Genomic DNA, 23,036 nt, shown 5'->3' on the forward strand with positions numbered 1-23,036 from the left:
GCCAGGTAGTGCACTTATGCCCATGTCACAGAACCCCCAAAGAAGACCACCACAGAGCCGTTATCCAATGCAAACACACACACTGGGGTTTATTGATTACAAGGTAGCTCAGACCATAATCCAACACACCGATGATGCAGCAGGTCAGCCTCCAGCCCTTGGGATAAGGGGTTTTTAAAGTGAAAACTACAAACAGGGTGATGCAAATCTTGGCATTTCGGGATTGGGCAAAGGCATACAACCTTTGAATTCCTTGGTTGGAGTATAAGGGAATTACAAAACAGTGGCTGTCAGCAGACAAGAATTTCAAAACAGCAGTTAATCAGATACCCACAGGACATTTGAAGCAAGCAGATGTTGTTTGGACACTCTGGTGGGTCACTTTGACCAGGACAGGCTCAGTTTCTTGAAAATGTTTATGTCTTTGCCGTAGCTGCATTCACACACACACCCAGTTAGGACCTGTCTAAGATGAAATTCTTTATCATAATGGAATTTGTTCTGCTCCTTCCACACTTGGGAGGCAGAAAAAGGCAGATCTCTGTGAGTTAAGGCCAGCCTAGTCTACAAAGTGAGTTCCAGGACAGCCAGAACTACACAGAGAAACCCTGTCTCAAAAACAAAAATAAACAAACAAAAACGCCAGATAGCATTTTATACTATGTAAGCTTAGACAATCAGGATATTATGTAGGTACTTATGTACTCAACATGTAATCATTTCAAAATGCAAAACCATTCTAAGTTCAGGACCAGGGAAAAAGTAGGCCTTGGCTGTTCTGAACTACTAACCAATGCTTGTTAGGCTCCTGGTCTATAATCTTTTCTTCCTTTTTTTTTAGTATTTGGTTTTTGTTTTTTGGAAACAGGGTTTCTCTGTGTAGCCTTGGCTGTCCTGGAACTCACTCTGTAGACCAGGCTGGCTTCAAACTCACATGATCCACCTGTCTCTGCCTCCTGAGTCCTGGAATTAAAGGTGTGTGCCACCACTGCTTGGCCATTGTCAATATTCTCAATTTTTTTTTAATTTTTAGTTTTGCTTATAAGATTAACTAACATATTATGTTGTTTTAATTTTCATGTAGTACTTTTTAAAACAAAGTAACAAACATCTAATCACAATAGTGTTGCATGCTATCTTTAGAAAAGACATTGATGAGTTAACACGGTGCTCAGAGCCCATGGAGGCCCATGCTCCCCACTGTACAACTTAGACATAGCACCCTTCGCTGTCATTGTTCTCAGTCTAGCTTACATCTTCCCAAGTAGTATATGAATCTCATTGTTTAAACACAAACAAAATGAAATGGGTTGTGATTTTGAGACTTTGTTTTTGTTTTGGTTTAGAGTTTGTAAGTCGGCTGATTCTGGCACAAGTATCTTAACTGAGAAGCGACCCTCTGTTCACCATTGTCCCCGAGTTCACAGAGTTCCTGTTGACAGAATTAAATGTCTTCACTCAAGAATCTTTTCAGTGCAGTCTGGCCTGTCAATCAAATTAAATACTGGAGTAAGCAGCATATTTCAAATACATGGGGACATCACACAGAATACTGTATGAATAATAAATAAATACTAAAAAAATTAATCTTTAAAAAAAGGCATCAAATACATGGGGAAAATGTGGTTTAATGGATGGAATTCTGCTGTTGTTCTATCAAGAACTGGGTTTAGAGTGGGTGTGGTGGCATATGGCTTTAATCCCAGCACTCAGAAGCCAAAGGCAGACAGATCTCTGTGAGTTTGAGGCTAGCCTGGTCTACATAGTGAGTTCCACTATAGACAGGGCTAGGTAGAGAGATGCTGTCTCAAAAAAATAAAAATAATAAAAGAACTGGGTTTGGTAGCACATGCCTATAATTCCAGTGCTTGAGAGGCTGAACCAGAAAGACTATGAGTTCATGGACAGCCTTGGTTACATGTAGAGATTCCGTGTCAATAAAATAAGATAAAGAATGGGTCTATCTTGTTTCAGCAGGATTACACAGCCTGCTCTAGTTCAAAGGCAGAAGGATCTTTGTTAGGGTTACTGCTGCTGTGATGAAACACCATGACCAAAGCATCAGCTTATAAAGGAAACATTTAATTCATAGGAGACCTGCCCTTTCCTGGATGGAGACAGAAAAGGAGGGGATTGGAAGGTGGAAATGGGGAGTTGAGGAGAGGGACTGGGAGGGGAGGATGGGGGAAAGACTGTGGCTGGGATGTAAAATAAATAGATGAATTTTAAAAGAGAAAGCATTTAATTGGGGGCTTGTGTACAGTTTTAGATGATTAGCCCATTTCCAACATGGCAGAGAGCATGGCAGCCCACAGGCAAGCGTGGCCCTGGAGTAGTCACTGAGAACTTACATCCTGATCCTATCCGTGGCAGGAGACAGAGAGAGAGAGAGGGAGAGGGAGAGAGAGAGACTAGACCTGGCAAAAGCCCACCCTCAATGACACACTCCCTCTGACAAGGCCACACCTCCTAAGCCTTCCTAAGAAGTCCACCAACTGGAAAGCAAACATCCAAATATATGGAACCTATGGAGGCCATCCTCGTTCAAGCCACCACAGTGGTGATTAGCCCAATTAAGGAACAGTATCCAAACATCCTAGCAGGGGGATGGCCTTTCTTCCTCAGCTAAGAGGCTGAAAGAACTACTTGAACTGCCAAATCCATACTCTGTGCGGTATAGCTGCTCATGTGCTGCACCCACCAAGAACTTAAATTTTAAGCATTAGTGGTGATGGTGCACGCCTTTAATCCCAGCACTTGGGAGGCAGGTGGATCTCTGTGAGTTCGAGGCCAGCCTGGTCTACAAAGTGAGTTCCAGGACCGCCAGGACTGTTACACAGAGAAACCCTGTCTTTTGTTGTTGTTGTTGTTGTTTATTTGTTTGTTTGCTTGTTTTTCGAGACAGGGTTTCTCTGTGGTTTTGGTTCCTGTCCTGGAACTAGCTCTTGTAGAGCAGGCTGGCTTCGAACTCACAGAGATCCGCCTGCCTCTGCCTCCCGAGTGCTGGGATTAAAGCCGTGTCCCACCACTGCCTGGCGAGAAACCCTGTCTTGAAAAAAAAAAAAAAAGATTTAAAAATTTAAAAAGCGTATTTATGCAGTAATGGGGAAGTTCATCCATAAAGCCCATGTCTGGGGTTGGGGTCAACCCTCTGCTGCTCAAAATCCTTAGCAAGGCATTACCTGGTGCCCTGTGGCCATGACGCGCCTTTGAAGGTCCCTCCCTAGCGCTGCTTATAAAGTCCTTCTATGTCCACTCTCAGATTAGCTGTAGCAGACCTTTGGAGAGCGTTGAAGTAGGTGTCCAGCGCATCAAGGGTAGAAACTCATGCTTGCTTGAGACCTCTAGTGATTTGTTGATATTTGGCCAGGGATTCGAACGAGGCCTCTTTCCACAGGGCTCCTGGCAAGGGGCTGTGTGATAGGCACTAGAGCTTGGTCTGGAAGGCCCTTTCACATGTCCAGTCATGCTGCCCCAGAGAAGCCAAGTGAGCACACGCAGCGCTGACCCCGAGGCTTCCCACACCAGGCTTGTGTCAGCCCCTAGGACCATGGGGCATGTAACTGTAAATTGATTTTGACTGTCATTGCCATAAGGCCATGCTATGGGTCCTCCCTAGTTATACAGGTTATCTAACTAGAGGTGGAACATGCAAGTTAAAGATTACTTCAAAATTAAGTTGTATCCATCATCTAGAGATTTTGTTTTTATTTTTGTTTTTGTTTTCATGACAGGGTTTCTCTGTGTAGTCCCGACTGTCCTGGAAATCACTCTAGACCAGGCTGGCCTTAAACTAACAGAGATCCACCTGTCTCTGCCTCCTGAGTGCTGGGATTAAAGGTTTACATCACCACCCTGCAATAATGTTCCACTCCGTAGCCCTGGGCGGCCTGAAATTCACTGTGCAGACTAGGATGGCCCTGAGCTGATAGATATACTCCTGCCTTTGTCTCCTGAATGCTGGAACTAAAAGTGTGTGTTACCCGGCAAGAATTTTTTTTTAAAGAGTTATTTATTTTTATGTGTGTGATATTTTCCCTCTGTGTATGTCTGTACCCCTCATGTGTGCCTGGTGTCCATGGAGGTCAGAGGAGAGTGGCAGATTCCCTGAACTGGAGTTATAGTTGCTGTGAGCCGCCTTGTGGGTACTGGGGATTAAACCTGGATCCTAATGCGCCATTCTTCCAGCCCCCGATAACTTTTTTATGTTGTAACAAATGAAACATCCACCAATCTGCCATAGTCTCCCATCAAATTTAAATTTTTACAAGTCAGGGGGAAATGTTATTGTTTGTATCTGGTATCCGAAGTGCGGTAGGTTCTACCCACAGAAGTGTTCAGGTCGGAGCTCCTCTTGCTGCTCGTTAGCAGGATGAAATCATGAGGTGTCCTAACCTGAAGCAGAGGGAAGTGGGCCACACAGGGGAGGATTGTCGGTGGGCGCGAGGTGGGCCTTGCAGTGGACTGTCGTGGGCGTGAGCAGACGCTGCTTCAATGCGTCCAGGTTCCGCCTCTATGTTGACACAGCACCTGCCTTCTTTTTCAACTCTAGCTCTGTCTTTTCTGCCAACAATTCTATGCCATGCTCCTGAAGAAGGTCACATATTCTTGGCGCAACTGGAAGCTGATGTTATTCATGCAGATTCTGCTGCCTCTGGTGATCATTATGTTAAGCCTCACTTTTTTTGACTTCAAATTAAAGAAAATGGAAAACGTACCCTTGGAGCTGACTTTAAAAACATATGGTCAGACTATTGTGCCATTTTTTGTTTCTGAGAATTTCCACTTGGATCCTCAACTTTCAGATAATTTTAAAAAGATGCTCGTGGCAGCAGGACAGATTCCTTTGCATCTTCAAGGTAGGCACCAGGACCAGGAGCTGAGCGGAACGTAGGGAAACAGCGTGTTTCTGGACCCCATGGTGCGCTCTGAAGTCAGACTGACCGTCTGAAGCTAAGGAAGGCGTCGTTTAGGCTCTGGATAAAAAGAAGGGGAGGACGTCTAGAGATGAGACCATTGTCTCTCCAGAGGTTGTGGAGTCGTTTGTTTGTTTGTTTGTTTTGCTTTTTCAGGACAGGGTTTCTCTGTATCTTTGGCTGTCCTGGAACTCTCTCTGTGGACCAGGCTGGACTCAAACTCAGAGATTAGCCTGCTTCTGCCTCCAGAGAGCTGAGATTATTGTGTGTGGTGCCACTGCCTGGCCGAGGTTGTGGATTCTTTAAGAAACTGATCATAATGGAAGGTCCTCAGGTAGCTGATAGCATATTCCTGAAGGGGGTGCAGATACCCAGACCTGTCCTCATCCTTCTTCCCTTCCCACCCATGAGGCGACAAGTCTGCATTTCCACATGCTCCTTTCACGATGCTTCACCACAGGCCCCAGCACAGCGCGGCCAACAGACCATGAACTGAGCTGTTAGCCAAGACAAATCTCCCTCTGGGGTATTCGTTACAGTGACCGAGAGCTGTCTTAACACACTGTGCTTCTCAAAACTTGTTTCTTCATATATCAGATTGGGAGAAGCCTGCTTTGCATTGTCGCTAACAGTTTGATAATGACCATTTTTGTATAGTTGGAGTCCAATGTAATAATGTCAAGGTTATTTTTTTTTAAGATCACTAAATGTCTTTTTCAACTTTAAAGCATAGCGATGTGGCACTGTGTACTGAGAATATAGAGAGAACAGAATTAGTACAGCCCACACGGAACTTCTGATCCAGAGGCCTATCGACAACAAGGTCAGAGCCTGTGGGAGGGAAACCCCACGGTCAGAGCCTGCTACCTGAGTAGGACTGGCTGGTGGGAAGGGAAGATCACTAAAAGACATTCCAAACAATATGAAGACCTGCAAGCTTAAGGAACCCACAGGTACAGAGAGAATCTAAAGACACGAGGCCAAGAGTCTGGAGAGTGACTAAATAGTTTTCTCTTCCTCTGTCAGAATGCACCAGGAAAGAAAATAGGGATTATCCTGGCACCTGGTGCTAAGAGGAGGAGTTCAAGAGTGAGGGCCTCTATTTGGCTTCCGAGGAGAGCTTCATGTTGTGTGTTGGAACATGGTAGACAGGAGGAAGGAATTTCAGGGTAGGAAGAGAAAGCTTAATCCACTGTTATAATAGCTCACTGCTTTCATAACTAACCACCTCCAAAGAGAAATAACCCACTCTAGAGCAGCAACGACCACTAAGGGTCAAGCATGTAACCCACACAGTCGTCCGCAGCAAAGTTCTCACCACCTTTCTGTGGATTACACTGGGACTGACTTTCTATAACATAGAAAATGGGTTCTAAGCCAGGCATGGTTGCACTCAGGAGACAGAGGCAGGCCAGTCTCTGTGAATTTCAGGCCAGCCTGGGCTACATAGTGAGACATCTCAAAAACAAACAACAAAACAAAACAGAAAGTATATTTTATAGTATTTGGATATGTGGCTTTGCCTAAAGGTCAGAGTCCCAGCAAGTTGGTAGGTCTGAGTATACTGTTATTAAGTACAGAGAAACTATATAGAAGGTGAAGGGTTTTGTTTAGGACCACATGATCCAGAAAGACATTATGGGGCTAGACCTGGTTGAGGTGGTAGTAAGGGGGAAAGTAGTTGGAATCAAAAGGACTTAAGAGGTGGAAATTTGGAGATCATCTGGAATTTGGTAGAGAGCAAGGCAGGAGGGTTCTAGCTTTTGGATGTATGTGAGGTTGGTGGTAGGGTATCCGGAAGGAACAGAAGACTGGAGGCATTGGGGTGGGGGCTCGTGATGAATGCACTGTGTGCCATGGGGTCTGGTGTGATATTTTCTCAGCAATTCTTTGTGTACCTTTGGCTCCCTTCTAGGTCCTGTAGAGGACTTCCTACTGAAAAAGGCAAAATCGTCTCCTGAGGATTTTGATAAGCTCTATGTGGTGGCAGCTTCTTTTGAAGACGTGAATAACCGCAGCACGGTGAAGGCGCTGTTCAACAACCAGGCGTACCATTCCCCTGGCCTGGCTCTGGCTCTGGTGGACAATTTTCTCTTCAAGTTACTTTCCTGTGCCAATGCTTCCATTACCACAACCAACTACCCTCAACCGCAGACCGCCAAAGAGCTCTCCGAGAGTATCTTGTACCAGTACGTTAGCTTTCTTCCCCCAGCTTCAAGCTTCCCCATCTGTAGGAGCTCTTGTTGCTCTTCACAGGTTTCCTTGAGCTGTGGCCTCACGTTCTGTCTTTCACAGGGGCCCTAAAGGACATTACCTTGTCGTCAACTTTCTTTTCGGAATAGCTTTCCTGTCGAGCTCTTTCTCCATCCTGACCGTCACAGAGGAGAACACTAAGTCTAAGCACATCCAGTTTGTCAGTGGCGTCAGCGCGGCTGCTTTCTGGCTCTCGGCGCTGCTATGGGATCTCCTTTCTTTCCTTGTCCCCACTCTCGTGCTAGTGGTGAGTACTGGGTGGTGCTGGGCTCACGCTCGTGGGCCGGGGGCTCCCCTAAAAGTCCAGTATACAGAACCAGAACCGGCTGGGAAGGTGAACTTGGAGTCAGTCCTGGCTAGAAAGGCAGACACGAAAGCTCTCTCATCACCAACTGTGGTCAAGTTCATTTAGGTTTAATATCTGCAGAAATGGGCTCCCTTGAGCTAGGGTGTTTATGTAGCACCCACAGAACTGCTGCCTCCAGTCAATGAGAAACAGTGTTTTGGAGATGTGTGTGTATGATTCAGAAGTAGGTAACCAAAGAACAGGGGTGAACAACTTAGATGTAGTTGAATCAAGTCGTCCGAGGGTTCCCCGATTGTCCCGTGCAGAGTGGGTCATCCCCTGCTTTGTTCCGTGTGTTTTATCAGCATCTCTTGGTCTTTTATTTGCTTCACTGTTACTGAGACTCAGGGTGGCTTTAGTTCACAAGCGAATGCCTGCGAAGGACTGTTAACGCTTGTTTTAAATCCTGAGATGACGGGCCTATGAGAGGGCTCGGTGAGTGAAAGTGTTTGCTCGCAGGCCTCATGGCCTGAGTTTAATCTCTAGATCATATAAGATGGCAGGAAGAACCAACTCGAGAGTGGTCCTCTGTCCTCCACCCACACATCCCTGGCACACACGCAGCAACTCCACCCCACCCACACAAATACATAAATTAATTAAAGCAGAAAGAGTACTGTCTTCCTGGCACTCATTGACTTTTCCAAAATTTTCTGTTTCTTAAGCTGGTGTTTTTGTGGTACAAGGAGGAAGCGTTTGCACATCACGAGGGCACCGCGGCGGTGGTCTTGATCATGATGCTGTATGGCTGGGCCACCATCCCCTTCGTCTACACAGTCAGCTTCTCTTTCAAAAATCCCAGTAACGCATGCGCTAAGCTGGTGGTAATGCTCACCTTCCTGAGCATCTGCCCCACTGTGCTTGTCACGGTCACAAGCGATAAAGGTGAGATCACATCTAGGTCTTGTCTAAGTCTCTGCTCTAACAACCCTGGTCGTTACACACTCAGAAATGTGTGTATACCTACCAGAGACCCATGAGGAAATATTCACAGGTGCTAGAGGCTGAAGATTCCCACCTGGAGTGTGCCAAACACATCTCCACAGGGGATGGACAAGCAATTCAATCAAATCACTCAGTAGATTATTGCTCAGTTTAAGAATGGACTACATTGAGCAGAAGAGTCTGCTACGTCTTGGGTTAAATCCATGAACAGACAGAGTTAATCCTGGAAACAGACTCAGAGAAGGGGCTGCCTCTGAGTTGTTGGGAAGGGGCTGACTAGACAAACAACCCGCCAGGGAACTTTGAGAATGAAGAGTGTTCTTGATCTTGAAGGGGTACTAGTTTACATGAACTTACGTATGTACTAATCATTGTTCACCTGTGATCCATGCATTTCACTAAAATGTGGTGTTCTTTACTTTAAAAAAAAAAAAGATGAGTAAATTAATGAGCCAGCATCGGAGGAAGGGCTCCTGGTAAGAAAGAAACTAAGGCTGAGTCGATTTACAACCTACACCTGAAACTGACATCGTCATGTTTGCACTACCAAGTCTGGATCGGGGTGGACAAAATGACTGAGAAATTACCTCTACAATGCTCTTTTTATTAGGACTTATTTTATTATCATGGGTATGTGTCTGGGTTTTCTGTGTGAATGTGCGCATACGTGGGGGATCACATGGAGGTCAGAAAAGGGCATGGAATCCACTGGAACCAGGCTGACAAGTGATTGTGGACTGTCTGGCACAGTTCCCGGGAGTCAAACTCCAGCCCCAGGAAGAGTAGGAGGTTCTTAGCTGCTGACTTCCTTCCAGCCCTACAGTGCTCATTCGCCTTGTGCCTCACTTCAGACTGAGTTTTCTTCCCTTCCTCTTCTTTCTTTATTTTTAAAAGTAATTTTTATTTGGGGGCTTGGTGAGATGGGTCAGCAGTTAAGAACACTGGCTATTCTTCTAGAGAACCCAGGTTTTACTCCCAGCACCCACATTTTTTCAGTGAACTTACAAGTTCACAAGTATTTGTAACTCTAGTTCCTGAGGTCAAGGTACTAAAAATACACACAGCCAAAACACTCATACATATGAAAATTAAGAAAAATTATTTTATGTGCATAAGTGTCTGCCTGAATGACTGTATGTACATTGCTTGCATCCTGGTACCCAGCCAGAAAGCTGTGTCAGACTCCTCGGGACTGGACTTCAAATGCTGTGAGCCGCCATGTCGGTGCTGTCTGTCTGTCTGAGCTCACCTCCAACCCTTCCACCTCTGTTCACACAACCCTCCTGTAGCCATGCCCCCGTTGGATGTTCTCAGACACAATGTGCTCTTCAGGCTCGCCTGCAAGAACAAGGATATGGAGTGACAGATTGAAGGAACCAAGCAAAGAAAAGTACTCGTGGCTTAGAGTTTGAAGGGATAGGGAGTCAACGCCAGGAGAGGAGGAAGCCAGGTTTCTGCTGGAGACCTGGGAGTAGGATGGTCTGGACTAAAGTGGGTTAGGAGGAACGGCGAAGTGTGCACTTTGACTCATGCAGGTAAAACCAGTGCTTTCTGTTCTCTCTGCAGACCTTGGCTATGCGGAACTCTCAGACTCCTTGGATCATGTGTTCCTCGTACTTCCTGGACACTGCCTGGGGATGGCTTTTTCCAACTTGTACTATAACTTTGAGCTAAAAAAGTTTTGCGATGCTAGGAACTTGAGTGATATTAAGTGCAATGATGTTTGTAAGTATTATGAATGAAATTAGCCAATAACAGTTTTATTTAGTTTTGTTTCATGTGCTTAAGTGTTTTGCCTGCAGATATGTCTGCATAAGGGTGTTGGATGCCCTGGAACTGGAGCTCCAGACTGTTGTGAGCTGCCGTGTGGTTGCTGGGATTGATCCCAGGACCTCTGGAAGAACAGCTAGCGCTCTTAATCACTGAGCCATCTCTCCACTCCCAATGCTGATGACATTTTAATACTGATACGATTTGCATAATATGATTTTATTTTTTGGTTGTTTTTTTGAAACAGGCTTTCTCTGTGTAGCACTGGCTGTCCTGGAACTCGCTCTGTAGACCAGGCTGACCTCCAATTCACGGAGATCCATTTGCATCTGCCTCCTGAGTGCTAAGATTAACGGTGTGCACAACCACTACCCAGATGATTTGTCTTTTTTGAGACAAAGTCCATGTATCCCTGGCTGTCCAGGAACTCACTACTATTTAGACCAGGCTACCCTTGACCTTGCAAAGATTTACCCAGTTACAAGCATGTGCCACCCCACCAAGATGTAACTCATTGCAACATCCACCTTCTGTATGAAATGACATGGTATTTGCATATAAGCTATGCATATCTGCACATCCCTCCGCCCCCGTGCATGAGTGTGTGTGTGTGTGTGTGTTGCTTAGGATCTAACACAGAGCCTTGTGCATACTAGACAAGTGTTCTGTCATTGAGCTATACCTAGTCTGTTCCCACATGCTTTAAATTATCATTAAATTTCTCTAAAGTAGTTAATATAGTGTAACTGCTATGAAAATAGATGCTATGTAAATAGCAGTTACACTATATGTAAGAATAATGACAAGAAGAAAACTATAGATGTTTAGTACAGATACAGTTTTTATTTTCTGAGAAGTTTTGACACCCCCAGTTTCTCATTGATTGAACCCATAGATACAGAATCTAGGAATACAGAAAGATGACTGTAGTGTGCAATTTTGTATGGGACTCAAGAATCAGTAGGTTTTTTTCAGCCAAGCAGCGGTGGTGCCTGTCTTTAATCCCAGCACTCAGGAGGCAGAGGCAGGTGGATCTCTGTGAGTCTGAGGCCAGCCTGGTCTACAGACTGAGTTACAGGACAGACTCCAAAACTACAGAGAAACCCTGTCTCGAAGAGACAAGCAAGCAAACAAACAAACAAACAAAAGAATCTGTAGGTTTTTGTGTTGATGTGAACCAGTGCTTTGCTAGGGGAAGACAGTAACCTACAGGTATACCAAAAGGAGACTAGTTAACAAATCGTAGTACACTATACAATAGAAAATGATAAACCATGTGGTGGTGGCGCACACCTTTAATCCCAGCACACGGGAGGCAGAGGCAGGTGGATCTCTGTGAGTTCGAGGCCAACCTGGTCTACAAGAGCTAGTTTCAGAACAGGAGCCAAAGCTACAGAGAAACCCTGTCTCGAAAAACAAAAAACAAAAAAAAAAATAAAAAAAAGAAGATACAAGTATCAAAAGTGATTTTATCTGTATATTCTTTTTTTTTTAAAAGGCTTATTCAACTTTTAATTTTATATACATTGGTGTGAAGGTGTCAGATCCCCTGCAACTGAATCTTCAGACAGTTGTGAGCTGCCATGTGGGTGCTGGGAATTGAACCCTGGTCCTCTGGTGCTCTTAACCACTGAGCCATCTCTCCAGCTCCCTTATCTGTATATTCTTATGTGGTCAATGTCCATTATATATTAAGTGAAGCAAGTACATTGGAGAAGATAATGCATAGTATTATTCCATATTCATTTTAAAAGATACTATCTGGGCCAGTGCTAGGCGGTGGTGGCACGCACCTTTAATCCCAGCACTTGGGAGGCAAAGGCAGGCAGATCTCTGTGAGTTCGAGGCCAGCCTGGCCTACAAGAACTAGTTCCATGACAGGCCCCAAAGCTACAGACAAACCCTGTCTTGAAAAACAAACAAACAAAAAAAAAGAAAATAAAAAACAGATACTGTCTGGGCCCGTGAGATGGCTCAGTGCTTGCTGCCAAGCCTGATTGCCTAAGTTTGACTCCTGGGACTCACAGGTTGGAAGGAGAGGACCAACTCCCACAAGTTGTCTAACCTCCTAACATGTATAGCGTATTTGCCCCCTGCCCTATGCGCACACACAAATAAGAAAATAAATAAACATAATTTTACAAATTAATGGCTAGAGAGGTGGTTCAGCTGTTAAGGGCACTGCCTGCTCTTCCTGAAGCCCTGAGTTCGATTCCCAGCACCCACAGAGTGACTAATAACTATTTATAATTTTGATTTAGGGGGGACTAATGTTTTTCTTGGCACCAATAAAATGCAAGATGATATACAGACATGGCACACAGGCAGGCAAAACACCTATCTACAGAAAATAATTCTAACAAGATAATACCTGTGGGTTGAAACTTGGTAGTGATTTGACTAACATGCATGATGCCCTGGGGTGGAGCACCAATAGTGAACAATAAATATAAATAAAAGTATGAAGCCGGGCGGTGGTGGCGCACGCCTTTAATCCCAGCACTCGGGAGGCAGAGGCAGGCGGATCTCTGTGAGTTCGAGACCAGCCTGGTCTACAAGAGCTAGTTCCAGGACAGGCTCCAAAGCCACAGAGAAACCCTGTCTCGAAAAACCAAAAAAAAAAAAAAGTATGAAAGAATTATGCACAAAACTATGCAATCATTACAATGTTTAAGGAAATTAAAAGCACTCTAATTGCCTGCTTCATTCTTTTTATTTTTCCTCAATGAGCACATATTTATTGTATAATTTTCAAATATATATAGTTACAAAAATTTAAGACAAGCCCGCGGTGGTGGCTCACGCCTTTAATCCCAGCACTTGGGAGGCAGAGGCAGGCGGATCTCTGTGAGTTCGAGGCCAGCCTGGACTACAAGAGCTAGTTCCAGGACAGGAACCAAAAGCTATGGAGAAACCTTGTCTCGAAAATAAAAAAAAAAATTTAAGACAGCTATGGTAAAAAAAAAAAAAAAGAGAGAGAGAGACTAGAATCCTTCAGAGCTGGTCTGGTCTGGTTTGTAGTACTGGGTGAAATGCCTAAGGTCTTCAGCATGCTAAACAAGTACTTTCCCACTGAGCTAACCCCCCACGTCTCCTCCTGAGATTCTTCTACATGATTGAAAATAAGGAAAAGCCTTTTATTATTATTGTTGTTGTTTTTTATCTCAAATATAAGAAGCATGCTTTACTGTTGAGTTACATTTTTCTTTTGTTTTGGTTTTTTGAGACAGGGTTTCTCCATAGCTTTGGATCCTGTCCAGAACTCGCTTTTATAGACCAGGCTGGTCTCGAACTCACTGAGATCCGCCTGCCTTTGCATCCTGAGTGCTGGGATTAAAGACATGAGCCACCACTGCCCAGCCCTTTCATTTCTTTTTTATATTTGTTTTATTCATTTGGTTTTTAAATTTTATTTTATGTGCATTGGTGTTTTACCCGCATGTATGTGTAAGGGATCAGATCCCCTGGAGCTGGAGTGGGGGAGTGGTGCTGAGACTTGAACTCAGATCCCCTGAAAGAGAAGCCAGTGCTTTTAACAGCTGAGCCATCATCTCTCCAGCCTCTCTCTCTCTCTCTCTCTCTCTCTCTCTCTCTCTCTCTCGGTTTTTTGAGACAGGGTTTCTCTGTGTAACAGTTCAAGCTGTCCTGGAACTAGCTCTATAGACCAGGCTGGCCTGAAACTCATAGAGATCCACCTGCCTCTGCCTCCCAAGTGCTGAGATTAAAGGTGTGTGTCACCACCATCTGGCCCCTTTTACTTTTTAATTGACAAGAATTACATATATTTATACAATACAGCTTGAGGAAAGCCTCTTATTACGCTTTTCCAAAACAATGATTTGTTTGTTCTTTGAGAATTTCGTAATTTCGTGAAATGTTTGATTTTATTCTCCCCCGCCCCCAGCTCCTTCCAGCTCATCCCCATATTCTTATCCATCCAACTTCAAGTTCCTCCTCTCTAAAAGCAACACAAGCATGGAGTGGGTCTTGTGCTGATCACACGTGAGCAGGAAGCCTGCCCTGACGTGTGGTGCTGTACCAGTGCCACTCTACGGCCCTCTCCCAGCAGTTACCTTCTGCGAGTAGCGTCCCGGTTAGGGCTGGAACTCCGTGCCCACTGGAGTTTTTCTGGCTTGAAGTTCTGAAGATCTTACGTGTGCTGTCCCCATTGTGTGACCACCTCTAGCTCTTAAGATCTTTCCGCCCCTTGTTTTGCATGTATCACTGAGCCTTGAGAAGGGTGTAGTATAGGCTTCCCAGTTAGGGCCGAGCCTTCCAAAGTCTTTTATTTTCTACAGAGACTGTAATAGGCTTCTCTGCTAGTTATCATCTACTGCAAAAAGAACCTTCTCTGGTGAGGGTTGAACAATGTGGTGATAATGTGTATAACGATATGTCATTGGGAGTCATTTGATTGCTACATGCATTTAGCAGAAGAGCAGTAGGTTTTCCCCTAGGGTTCATGAGTCACAAGTTCTTGGAACTGTTTTGTTATTGTTTTTAAGACAGTCTCTCACGTATATTACAGGACTCCCTGGAGTTGCTAAGTAGTCCAGACCAGTCTCATGTTTATGGCCATCTGCCCACCATAGACTCCTGAGTACTGTGGTTACAGGTGTGGTCACAGGTGTGGTTACAGGTGTGGTTACAGGTGTGCTCTGTCACGCTCAGCTAATCGCACTGTTTTTATAGAGCCCTGAGTTAAAGCAAGGAAAAGTATTTTTGCTTACTATTGGCTGAATGTAGTGATGGTGTTGATAACAGTGATGCTTCTTTTAGTAACACTCATCACTGTGGGGATTTACCTGCCATACATAAAGATGAGGAATACCTTTGAAAATCTCCAGAAGGGGGAACTAACCCCTGCTTGTTTCATATTAGACGAAGGCTATGTGGTCCAGCGGAACATCTATGCCTGGGAGTCTCTGGGGATAGGGAAGTACCTGACTGCTCTGGCTGTCCTGGGACCTGTGTACATCATCTTGCTTTTCCTCATTGAAGCCAATGCGTTCTGCAAACTGAGATCCAGGCTTTCTGGCTTTGTTAGGAAGGAAGAATTGGTGAGTAAATAGAGGTGAGAGTCATGTAAAAACAGGTCAAGGCTTGGCTCTAAGGCAGTGGTCCTCAGCCTTCCTAACGCTGCGACCCTTTACTACACAGTTCCTCGTGTTGTGTATCCCCAACCATACAATTATTTTCATTGCTATTTCAGAACTGTCATTTTGCTACTGTCACGAATGGTGATGTAAATATCTGATATGCAGGATATCTGATATGCGACCCCTATGAAAGGGCTGCTCTACCCTCAAAGGGGTAGAACCCACAGGTAGAACCACCGCTCCAGAGCTTCCTTCCTGTGTTCTTTAGCTACCTTCATATATTAGAGGGATCCCAGGGCAGAGAGGTGGTAGCCCATGTCTAGGGACCTTCAGAGGAAGAGAAGAACCTGACTCAGCCCCTGAGACCCTGGTCCATATATGGCCACCTGGGGTGTTTTAAAGGCCAGCTTTTCAGCTGAAAAGGAACAAGCCCCCAGCTTGCTAGAATACCTTGTGAGACACCTTCTCCACAGTCAGCTATGAACAGCCTAGAGAAAGGTCTGTTGTTAGCTCGTGGAACCAGCATCCTCTAGAGGACACTGGAGTGGGTGGGCTTTTGTTCATCTTCCCTTTCCTGGGCTTTGGTTTCTTCCGAAAGCTGATGGTTTGTGATTTGCATGCTTACCTCATCACGGATGCAGTACCTTCAGGGTGCACCACAGAGGCCCGGTTCCTTGACGCCAGCCAAGCTCTACCTCCTACTCCTGTCAATGGAAACCAGTTACATGTCCACCCTTGTCTTGGGAATACAGGGAATATTCCTCGATGTAACAGAGCCAGAAGATGAAGATGGAGATATACTAGATGAGGCAGAAACCATCAAGTTTTATTTTGAAACATTACTAAAGAAAAATCCACTTATTGTTAAAGAAGTGTCAAAGGTAAAGTTAGATTCCTCTTTGCTCCTTTATCTGTTTTTTTGTCTTTTATCTTTTTGTCTGTTTGATTTGGGACAGGGTCCTGCTATACGGCCTACGTAGACCTACCTCTGCCTCCTGAATACTCTGGTTACAAGCATATGTCATGCCTGGTTCTTATAGTTGGCTTTAAAAAGCCAAGGATACTTTTCTTGTGGGCATTTTACACAGAATCAGTCTTCTGCTGGGCAGACAGGCTTCCAGGGAAGACAGACTTAGTGAGGTTTCTCTGTCTGAGAATGAAACACACCTGAGTTCATTTTTGTACTCAGAGACAGAGATCGTTGTACCTTTGTTGTCTCTTCTGTGGTCTCCTGGGTAAAGGGAGGGCCTGGGATAGTAAGGAATGAGAGCCATGCTTGCTAAAAGCCTGAGAAAGAATAGAAGGAGAGATGAAATAGGCTTGACCTTTCCTGTATCCAGATAACAACTGTGGAGGTGCCAGGTGGGCAAGGGCTCTGGAAACTAATAGAGCCTCCAGCACTTATGCGATTCCTAGGAAGAATTTCAAAGCCACCTTTCAAACGTCTGAAATTATAGACGTTTATATAATTTTCTATAATCCTATAAATTATAGGATTCCCCCACCCCAGGTTTGTCAATCATGCTGTTTTCCTTATGTATCTAGTGATTAAAACACAAAAAATAGGGACCTGGAGAGATGGCTCAGCAGTTAAGGGCACTGGTCGCTCTTCCAGGGGTCCTGAGTTCAAGCCCCAGCAACCACGGGGGTGGCTTACAACCATCTGTAATGAGATTTGGTGCCCTCTTCTGGCCTGCTAGCATATATGCAGGCAGAATATTGTATACATAATAAATAAATCTTAAAAAAAAAAAAAACAGCCCAACATGCTTTTGATTCCAGTACTGGGGTGCTGTGGAACAATCTTTGCACACTGCAAATATTTATTGCTCTCATTGTTAATAAAATAAAAACGATGACTGGCCAATGACTAGATGGTGTAGGGATAAGTCCCGCCCCTTGGGGGGCGTGTTCGCCTTGGGCTAATGTTTGCCTATAAATTTGGCCAGCGTGCTCCCAGCCATCGCTTCTGCTTTCCTGGCCTCCGCTGGAACAGTGGTTCTGTAAGTCTATTTCGCCATTAAAGCTGTATATATATTTTTACAATCTGTCTGCATTCGTTTACGCCGTTACATTTTGGCGTCCAGCGTGGGCCATTTTGCCCCCGACTCAAGCCGGTAGCCTGCTAGCTAACACAGCACCCTCCCGGGTGCTGTTTTTTAGTTTGTGACTCCTGCCCCAGTGTCGAGTCCAAGACATACTTGGCCACACAGGCCCATTCTGCCTGCCTTGGCTAAGTTTGCAGCAGAACCCCACTGCCTGAATTAGCAGAAGCTCAAGTACCTGCGGTTTTGCAACAAAAGCTGCCACAGCGGCAGATTTGGTCTGATACAAAGTGACTTGGCCGGGCAGTGGTGGTGCACACCTTTGATACCAGCACTTGGGAGGCAAAGGCAGGCGGATCTCTGTGAGTTTGAGGCCAGCCTGGTCTACAAGAGCTAGTTCTAGGACAAGCTCCAAAAACACAGAGACCACCACTGGCAGGAACCTATCATTGCAGGTAAAAAAAAAATTCTTTTATAAATAAAATGTCTGAACACGTTAGAATTCAAGAATTTAACAGTTTTTTTAATTGTACCATGTGGGAGATTTTACAAGAGGTGTCTATCACCCCACATCTATGGATCCTTCTGGGATTCGTAGTTTTCATTGGCACTAAATGGTTTGATAATAGAAATATGATAAAGTCTTTACGAGACGAATCCAGGATTCTTAAGGCAGAGATTGAACGCTTAAAAACAATTGAGAATGACAACAATCTTCTCAAGAATCAGTTTGAAGTTCTCCAGGCTGATGTTAAGGAGAAATTCATTACTATGGAAGAGGGAACAGCTGATTTGGATTGTAAGCTTCAGTCCTTTTCTGTAGGAACTGAAACATTAGTGGCTGATATTAAGGAGAAATTCATTACTATGGAAGAGGGAACAGCTGATTTGGATCGTAAACTTCAGGCCCTTTCTGTAGGAACTGAAACATTAGTGGCTGATATTAAGGAGAAATTCATTACTATGGAAGAGGGAACAACTGATTTGGACCATAAGATTCAGTCCCTTTCTGTAGGAAATGAAACATTAACTGAGAGAATCAAAACTGCTGAATGTGACAATCGGATTTTGTCTAAAGCTTATGACAGATTGACGGAAAGATTGTCAATACAAGAAGGCACGGTTTATGCCATAAAAATTATGTCCAAAGATGAGATGTTATCTCTAACAGACAAACTTCATACTTTAGAATCCTCAGTGAAGGCTTTGGAACATAATTCTGGACAGGAAATTCAGACATTGCAGAAGGCAATGGTGAATAGAATTGAAAAGGTTGAGGAATTTCTAAATTCTGATGAAGAAGAGCAAAGGGTAGAAAGGCAAATTTTAACTATATCTGTGGGTAAATCTCTCCGGGACAATTTCCACAAAGCTCTACCTACCGCTCTACCTGCCTTTCCAGTAATAACAACAGAGAAGGTGATTGATTCCAGAAACCCTAGGGTCATCAAGGAGGATACATGGAAGCCTGTTCGTATGAATGATCTCAAGGAACTAAAACAGGCTGTCATGACTTTTGGGATGCAAGCCTCTTTTGTTAAAGAGATGCTAAGATCTTGGGCCACGACAAGCAGAGCAACCTCCTCCGACTGGCTCCAGCTGAGCTCTGCGGTACTTGAGAGTGGACCGCAATTGAAATGGAAATGCTTATTCAGGCAAGAGGCCAGACTTTTAGAACAGCAGGAAAAAGCGAAGGGAATTGACATTTCCCTAGATCAAATTCTAGGTGAAGGGCTCTTTTCCGACCCTCAGGAACAAGCTAATTTGGATGAAAACACGCTCTCCATGTGTACTACAGCAGCCTTAAGGGCTTGGGACAGGGTACAAGACCCAGGACAGAGAATGGAATCATTTGTCAGAGTTAAACAGGGTCAGAGAGAACCCTTTAGTGACTTTTTACAAAGATTAACTAAGGCTGTACAAATAGGGATATCTGACCCAGAAGCAAGACGTATAATGATTGAGTCTTTGGCTTATGAAAATGCAAATGTGGAATGCAAAAGGATTTTGGGGCCTTTAAAGCTCAGATCAGCGCCCTTGGAAGAATGGGTCTTGCATACACTCAATGTTGATACATTTGATTATGGCACTGAAGCATGGGTAGAAGAAACAATTTCCGATGGTAAAAGGAGACACCAGAATACCAAATGTTTTAATTGTGGCAAAATGGGTCATATGAAAAGGAATTGTAGACAACGGATTTTCAGAAATAATAATAATAATAATAATAATAATAATGCATCTTTCAGAAATAATAATAATAATGCATCTTCTAGAAATAACAGAAATAGGAGGACTCAGCCTTCAGGTTTATGTAGAAGATGTGGAAAAGGCAGGCATTGGACGAATGAATGCAGGTCTACAAGAGATAGACAAGGCAACCTGATACAGTCGGGAAACGTGAGGGGGGGGGCCTCACAGGCCCCCATGGCAAACATGGTTCAGTCATTTCCAGTTTCTGCAGAGAACGTGCCTCATCAGGACAATTAGGAAGCTCCGTGTCTACTGTTACAAGCAATAATGATCAGAAAGATAAGTTTTGTTAACACACGTTAACAAAACGTGTGTTTTGGCAAACTTCTATAAATGATCAAAGACCTAAACTGAGAGTGTGTGTAAATGGCATTTTTATTACTGGCCTGCTGGACACAGGTGCTGATGTAAGTATCATTACACCAGAATCTTGGCATCCGTATTGGCCTCTTCAGAATGTAAATGTTCAGCTCCTGGGAATTGGAACCCTATCTCAAGTAAGGCAGAGCACGAGATAGGTTGAATGTATAGGGCTAGAGGGACAAATAGGAAAATTAAAGCCATATGTAGCCAATATCGCAATGAATTTATGGGGTCGTGACCTATTACAACAATGGAATACCGAAATTAACATTCCTGCTACTTCTAGAGCCTATATTTCTGAGAAAAATATTAAAAGATATTACAAACGGAGAAAACCGGCCATTTGGGCTGTACAAGAACAAGCAATTGATGTCCCTTCAGAGATACCAACAGCCTTGCCTCTAAAATGGTTGACTGAGAAACCAATATGGACAAAGCAATGGCCTTTAGCTGAGGAAAAGTTACAGGCTTTAGAACAGCTGGTACAAGAACAATTAAATGCTGGACATATAGAAGAATCTACCAGCCCTTGGAATTCTCCTGTATTTGTGGTTAAAAAAAAATCAGGTAAATGGAGAATGGTGACAGATCTCAGGGCCATCAACAAGGTTATTCAACCTATGGGCTCTCTGCAATCTGGAATTCCTTTGCCCTCTTTATTACCAAAAGGATGGCCTCTCATAGTTATTGATTTAAAGGATTGTTTTTTCACTATACCTTTGCAAAAAGAAGATTGTCACAGTGCCTACTTATAACAATTCTCAACCTTTGAGGAGGTACCACTGGACCGTTCTCCCCCAGGGTATGTTAAATAGCCCCTCCCTGTGCCAATATTTTGTGAACCAACCATTGCAAATAATACGCAAGAAATTTCCCAAATCTATAGTATACCATTACATGGACGACATTTTGTTATCCGATTCAAACATGGATACCTTGAACAGACTGTTTGAAGAAATAAAGATAGTTTTACCTAAATGGGGATTGCAAATCGCTCCTGAAAAGATTCAGAAGGGAGATTCTGTTAATTATTTAGGTTATAAAATAGGTTTGCAAAAAATTAAGACACAAAAAGCACAAATTAAGGAGAGATCGCCTACGGACTCTTAATGACTTTCAAAGACTGTTAGGAGACATTTCCAGTCTACGACCAGCTATTGGAATAACACCTGATCTAATAATTCATTTGAACAAAACCTTGGATGGTGATAAAGATTTAAACAGTCCCAGAGAATTAACAGCTGAAGCAGAAAAGGAACTGACAATGATTGAGGAAAAATTACAACAGGCACATGTGGACAGGCTGAATCCAGAGCTCGATTGTATTCTCGTCATACTACCATCAAAAATTTCTCCTACAGGAATTTTAATGCAGAGAGATGATATTATTTTGGAATGGATCTTTTTACCACATAAACCAAGTAAGAAACTGAAAACTTATGTAGAAAAAGTCTCTGAGTTAATTATAAAAGGCAAGCTGAGACTTCGTCAACTAGCAGGCATAGACCCAGCAGAAATTATAGTGCCTTTCACTGCTGATGAACTAAAGAAATTATGGGAAGATAATGAACCATGGCAAAGGGCTTTGTGCTAATTTTTTGGGAGACATTAATAACAACTATCCAAAAAGCAAAAGGCTTAACTTCATAAAGAGAACTTCTTGGATTCTTCCTCGAATCGTCCGTGATGCTCCAATAACTGGAGCCCGTACATTCTATACTGATGCCAATAAATCAGGGAAGGCAGGTTACAAATCAGAAGACTTGGGTAAGGTGGAACAAAGTCCGTATAATTCTGTCCAGAAGGCAGAATTATATGCCATTCTTATGGTGCTAAGGGATTTTAAAGAACCTATTAATATAGTTACAGATTCACAATACGCAGAAAGAGTTATTTTACATATTGAAACTGCTGAATTTATACCTGATGATACAGAACTAACCTCATTGTTTCTCCAGGTTCAAGATTTGATCAGGAACAGGCTTTGCCCTATGTACATAACACACATCTGATCCCATACGGGTCTGCCAGGTCCTCTAGCACAAGGTAATGCAGAAATTGATCAATTATTGATTGGTAGTGTGCTACAAGCCTCTGAATTTCATAAAAAACATCATGTTAATAGCAAAGGTTTGAAGAAAGAGTTTTCAATTACATGGCAACAAGCTAAGGAGATTGTAAAGAAATGCCCTACTTGCTCTTTCTATAACCAAACACCACTGCCTGCAGGGGCTAATCCAAAGGGCACCCAAAGGAATGAAATCTGGCAGATGGATGTGTCCCACTTTGCAGAATTTGGCAAATTAAAATATGTTCATCACACCATTGACACTTATTCAGGCTTTCAGTGGGCAACTGCTTTAAGTTCAGAAAAAGCTGATTCAGTAATCACTCATTTATTAGAAGTCATGGCTATCATGGGTATACCTACACAAATAAAGACGGATAATGGTCCTGCTTATGTTTCTAGGAAAATGAAATGGTTTTTTGATTATTACAATATCAAGCATGTTACAGGTATACCATACAATCCTACAGGTCAAGCAGTCATAGAAAGATCAAATCGAACTATAAAGGATATGTTGAACAAACAGAAAGGGGTGGAAAACACCCCCAGAAATAGGTTACATAATGCTTTGTTAACCTTGAATTTTCTCAACGCTAATGAGAAGGGAACAACGGCTGCAGAAAGACATTGGATAATGGAAAAGTCTACTGAACTAAATCAACCAGTTTATTTCAAGGATGTGCTGACCTCACAATGGAAGCCAGGAGATGTGCTACGTTGGGGAAGGGGTTTTGCTCTTATCTCCACAGGTGAGGAAAAATTGTGGATACCATCAAAATTAATAAAGGTTCGGTTTGAAGAAGAGAAGCCACTTGGAAAAGATAAATAACAATTCTTTCATAAGGATGGCGAGCATACTGATGGTAAGAAATACAGATAGGTTGGAGGCAGGGTTCTTTTCTTATCTCCACAGGAAAATACTCATCTTCAAAGAAATTGAGGGACCCTGAATACTTAATTACTAATGGATGGACACAT

The 23,036-nt window shown here is 43.5% G+C and overlaps 1 protein-coding gene across 1 annotated transcript in view; it reads left to right on the forward strand.

Annotated features, from left to right (window-relative positions):
- The window catches only part of LOC121463928 (ATP-binding cassette sub-family A member 17-like), an 82,993-nt gene that overhangs the window by 52,103 nt on the left and 7,854 nt on the right, over positions 1-23,036 (forward strand). The window contains exons 17-24 of the mRNA XM_041676498.1: positions 1,347-1,509; positions 4,553-4,859; positions 6,832-7,105; positions 7,212-7,416; positions 8,181-8,400; positions 10,027-10,185; positions 15,112-15,290; positions 16,082-16,210. Coding sequence (XP_041532432.1) covers positions 1,347-1,509; positions 4,553-4,859; positions 6,832-7,105; positions 7,212-7,416; positions 8,181-8,400; positions 10,027-10,185; positions 15,112-15,290; positions 16,082-16,210 — 1,636 coding nt within the window. The remainder of the gene's footprint in view (positions 1-1,346; positions 1,510-4,552; positions 4,860-6,831; positions 7,106-7,211; positions 7,417-8,180; positions 8,401-10,026; positions 10,186-15,111; positions 15,291-16,081; positions 16,211-23,036) is intronic.

This window comes from Microtus oregoni, unplaced genomic scaffold, assembly GCF_018167655.1.
Source record: "Microtus oregoni isolate MIOR12 unplaced genomic scaffold, Mior012 000027F_ref0000203, whole genome shotgun sequence".
In the NCBI taxonomy this organism is placed as follows: domain Eukaryota; kingdom Metazoa; phylum Chordata; class Mammalia; order Rodentia; family Cricetidae; genus Microtus; species Microtus oregoni.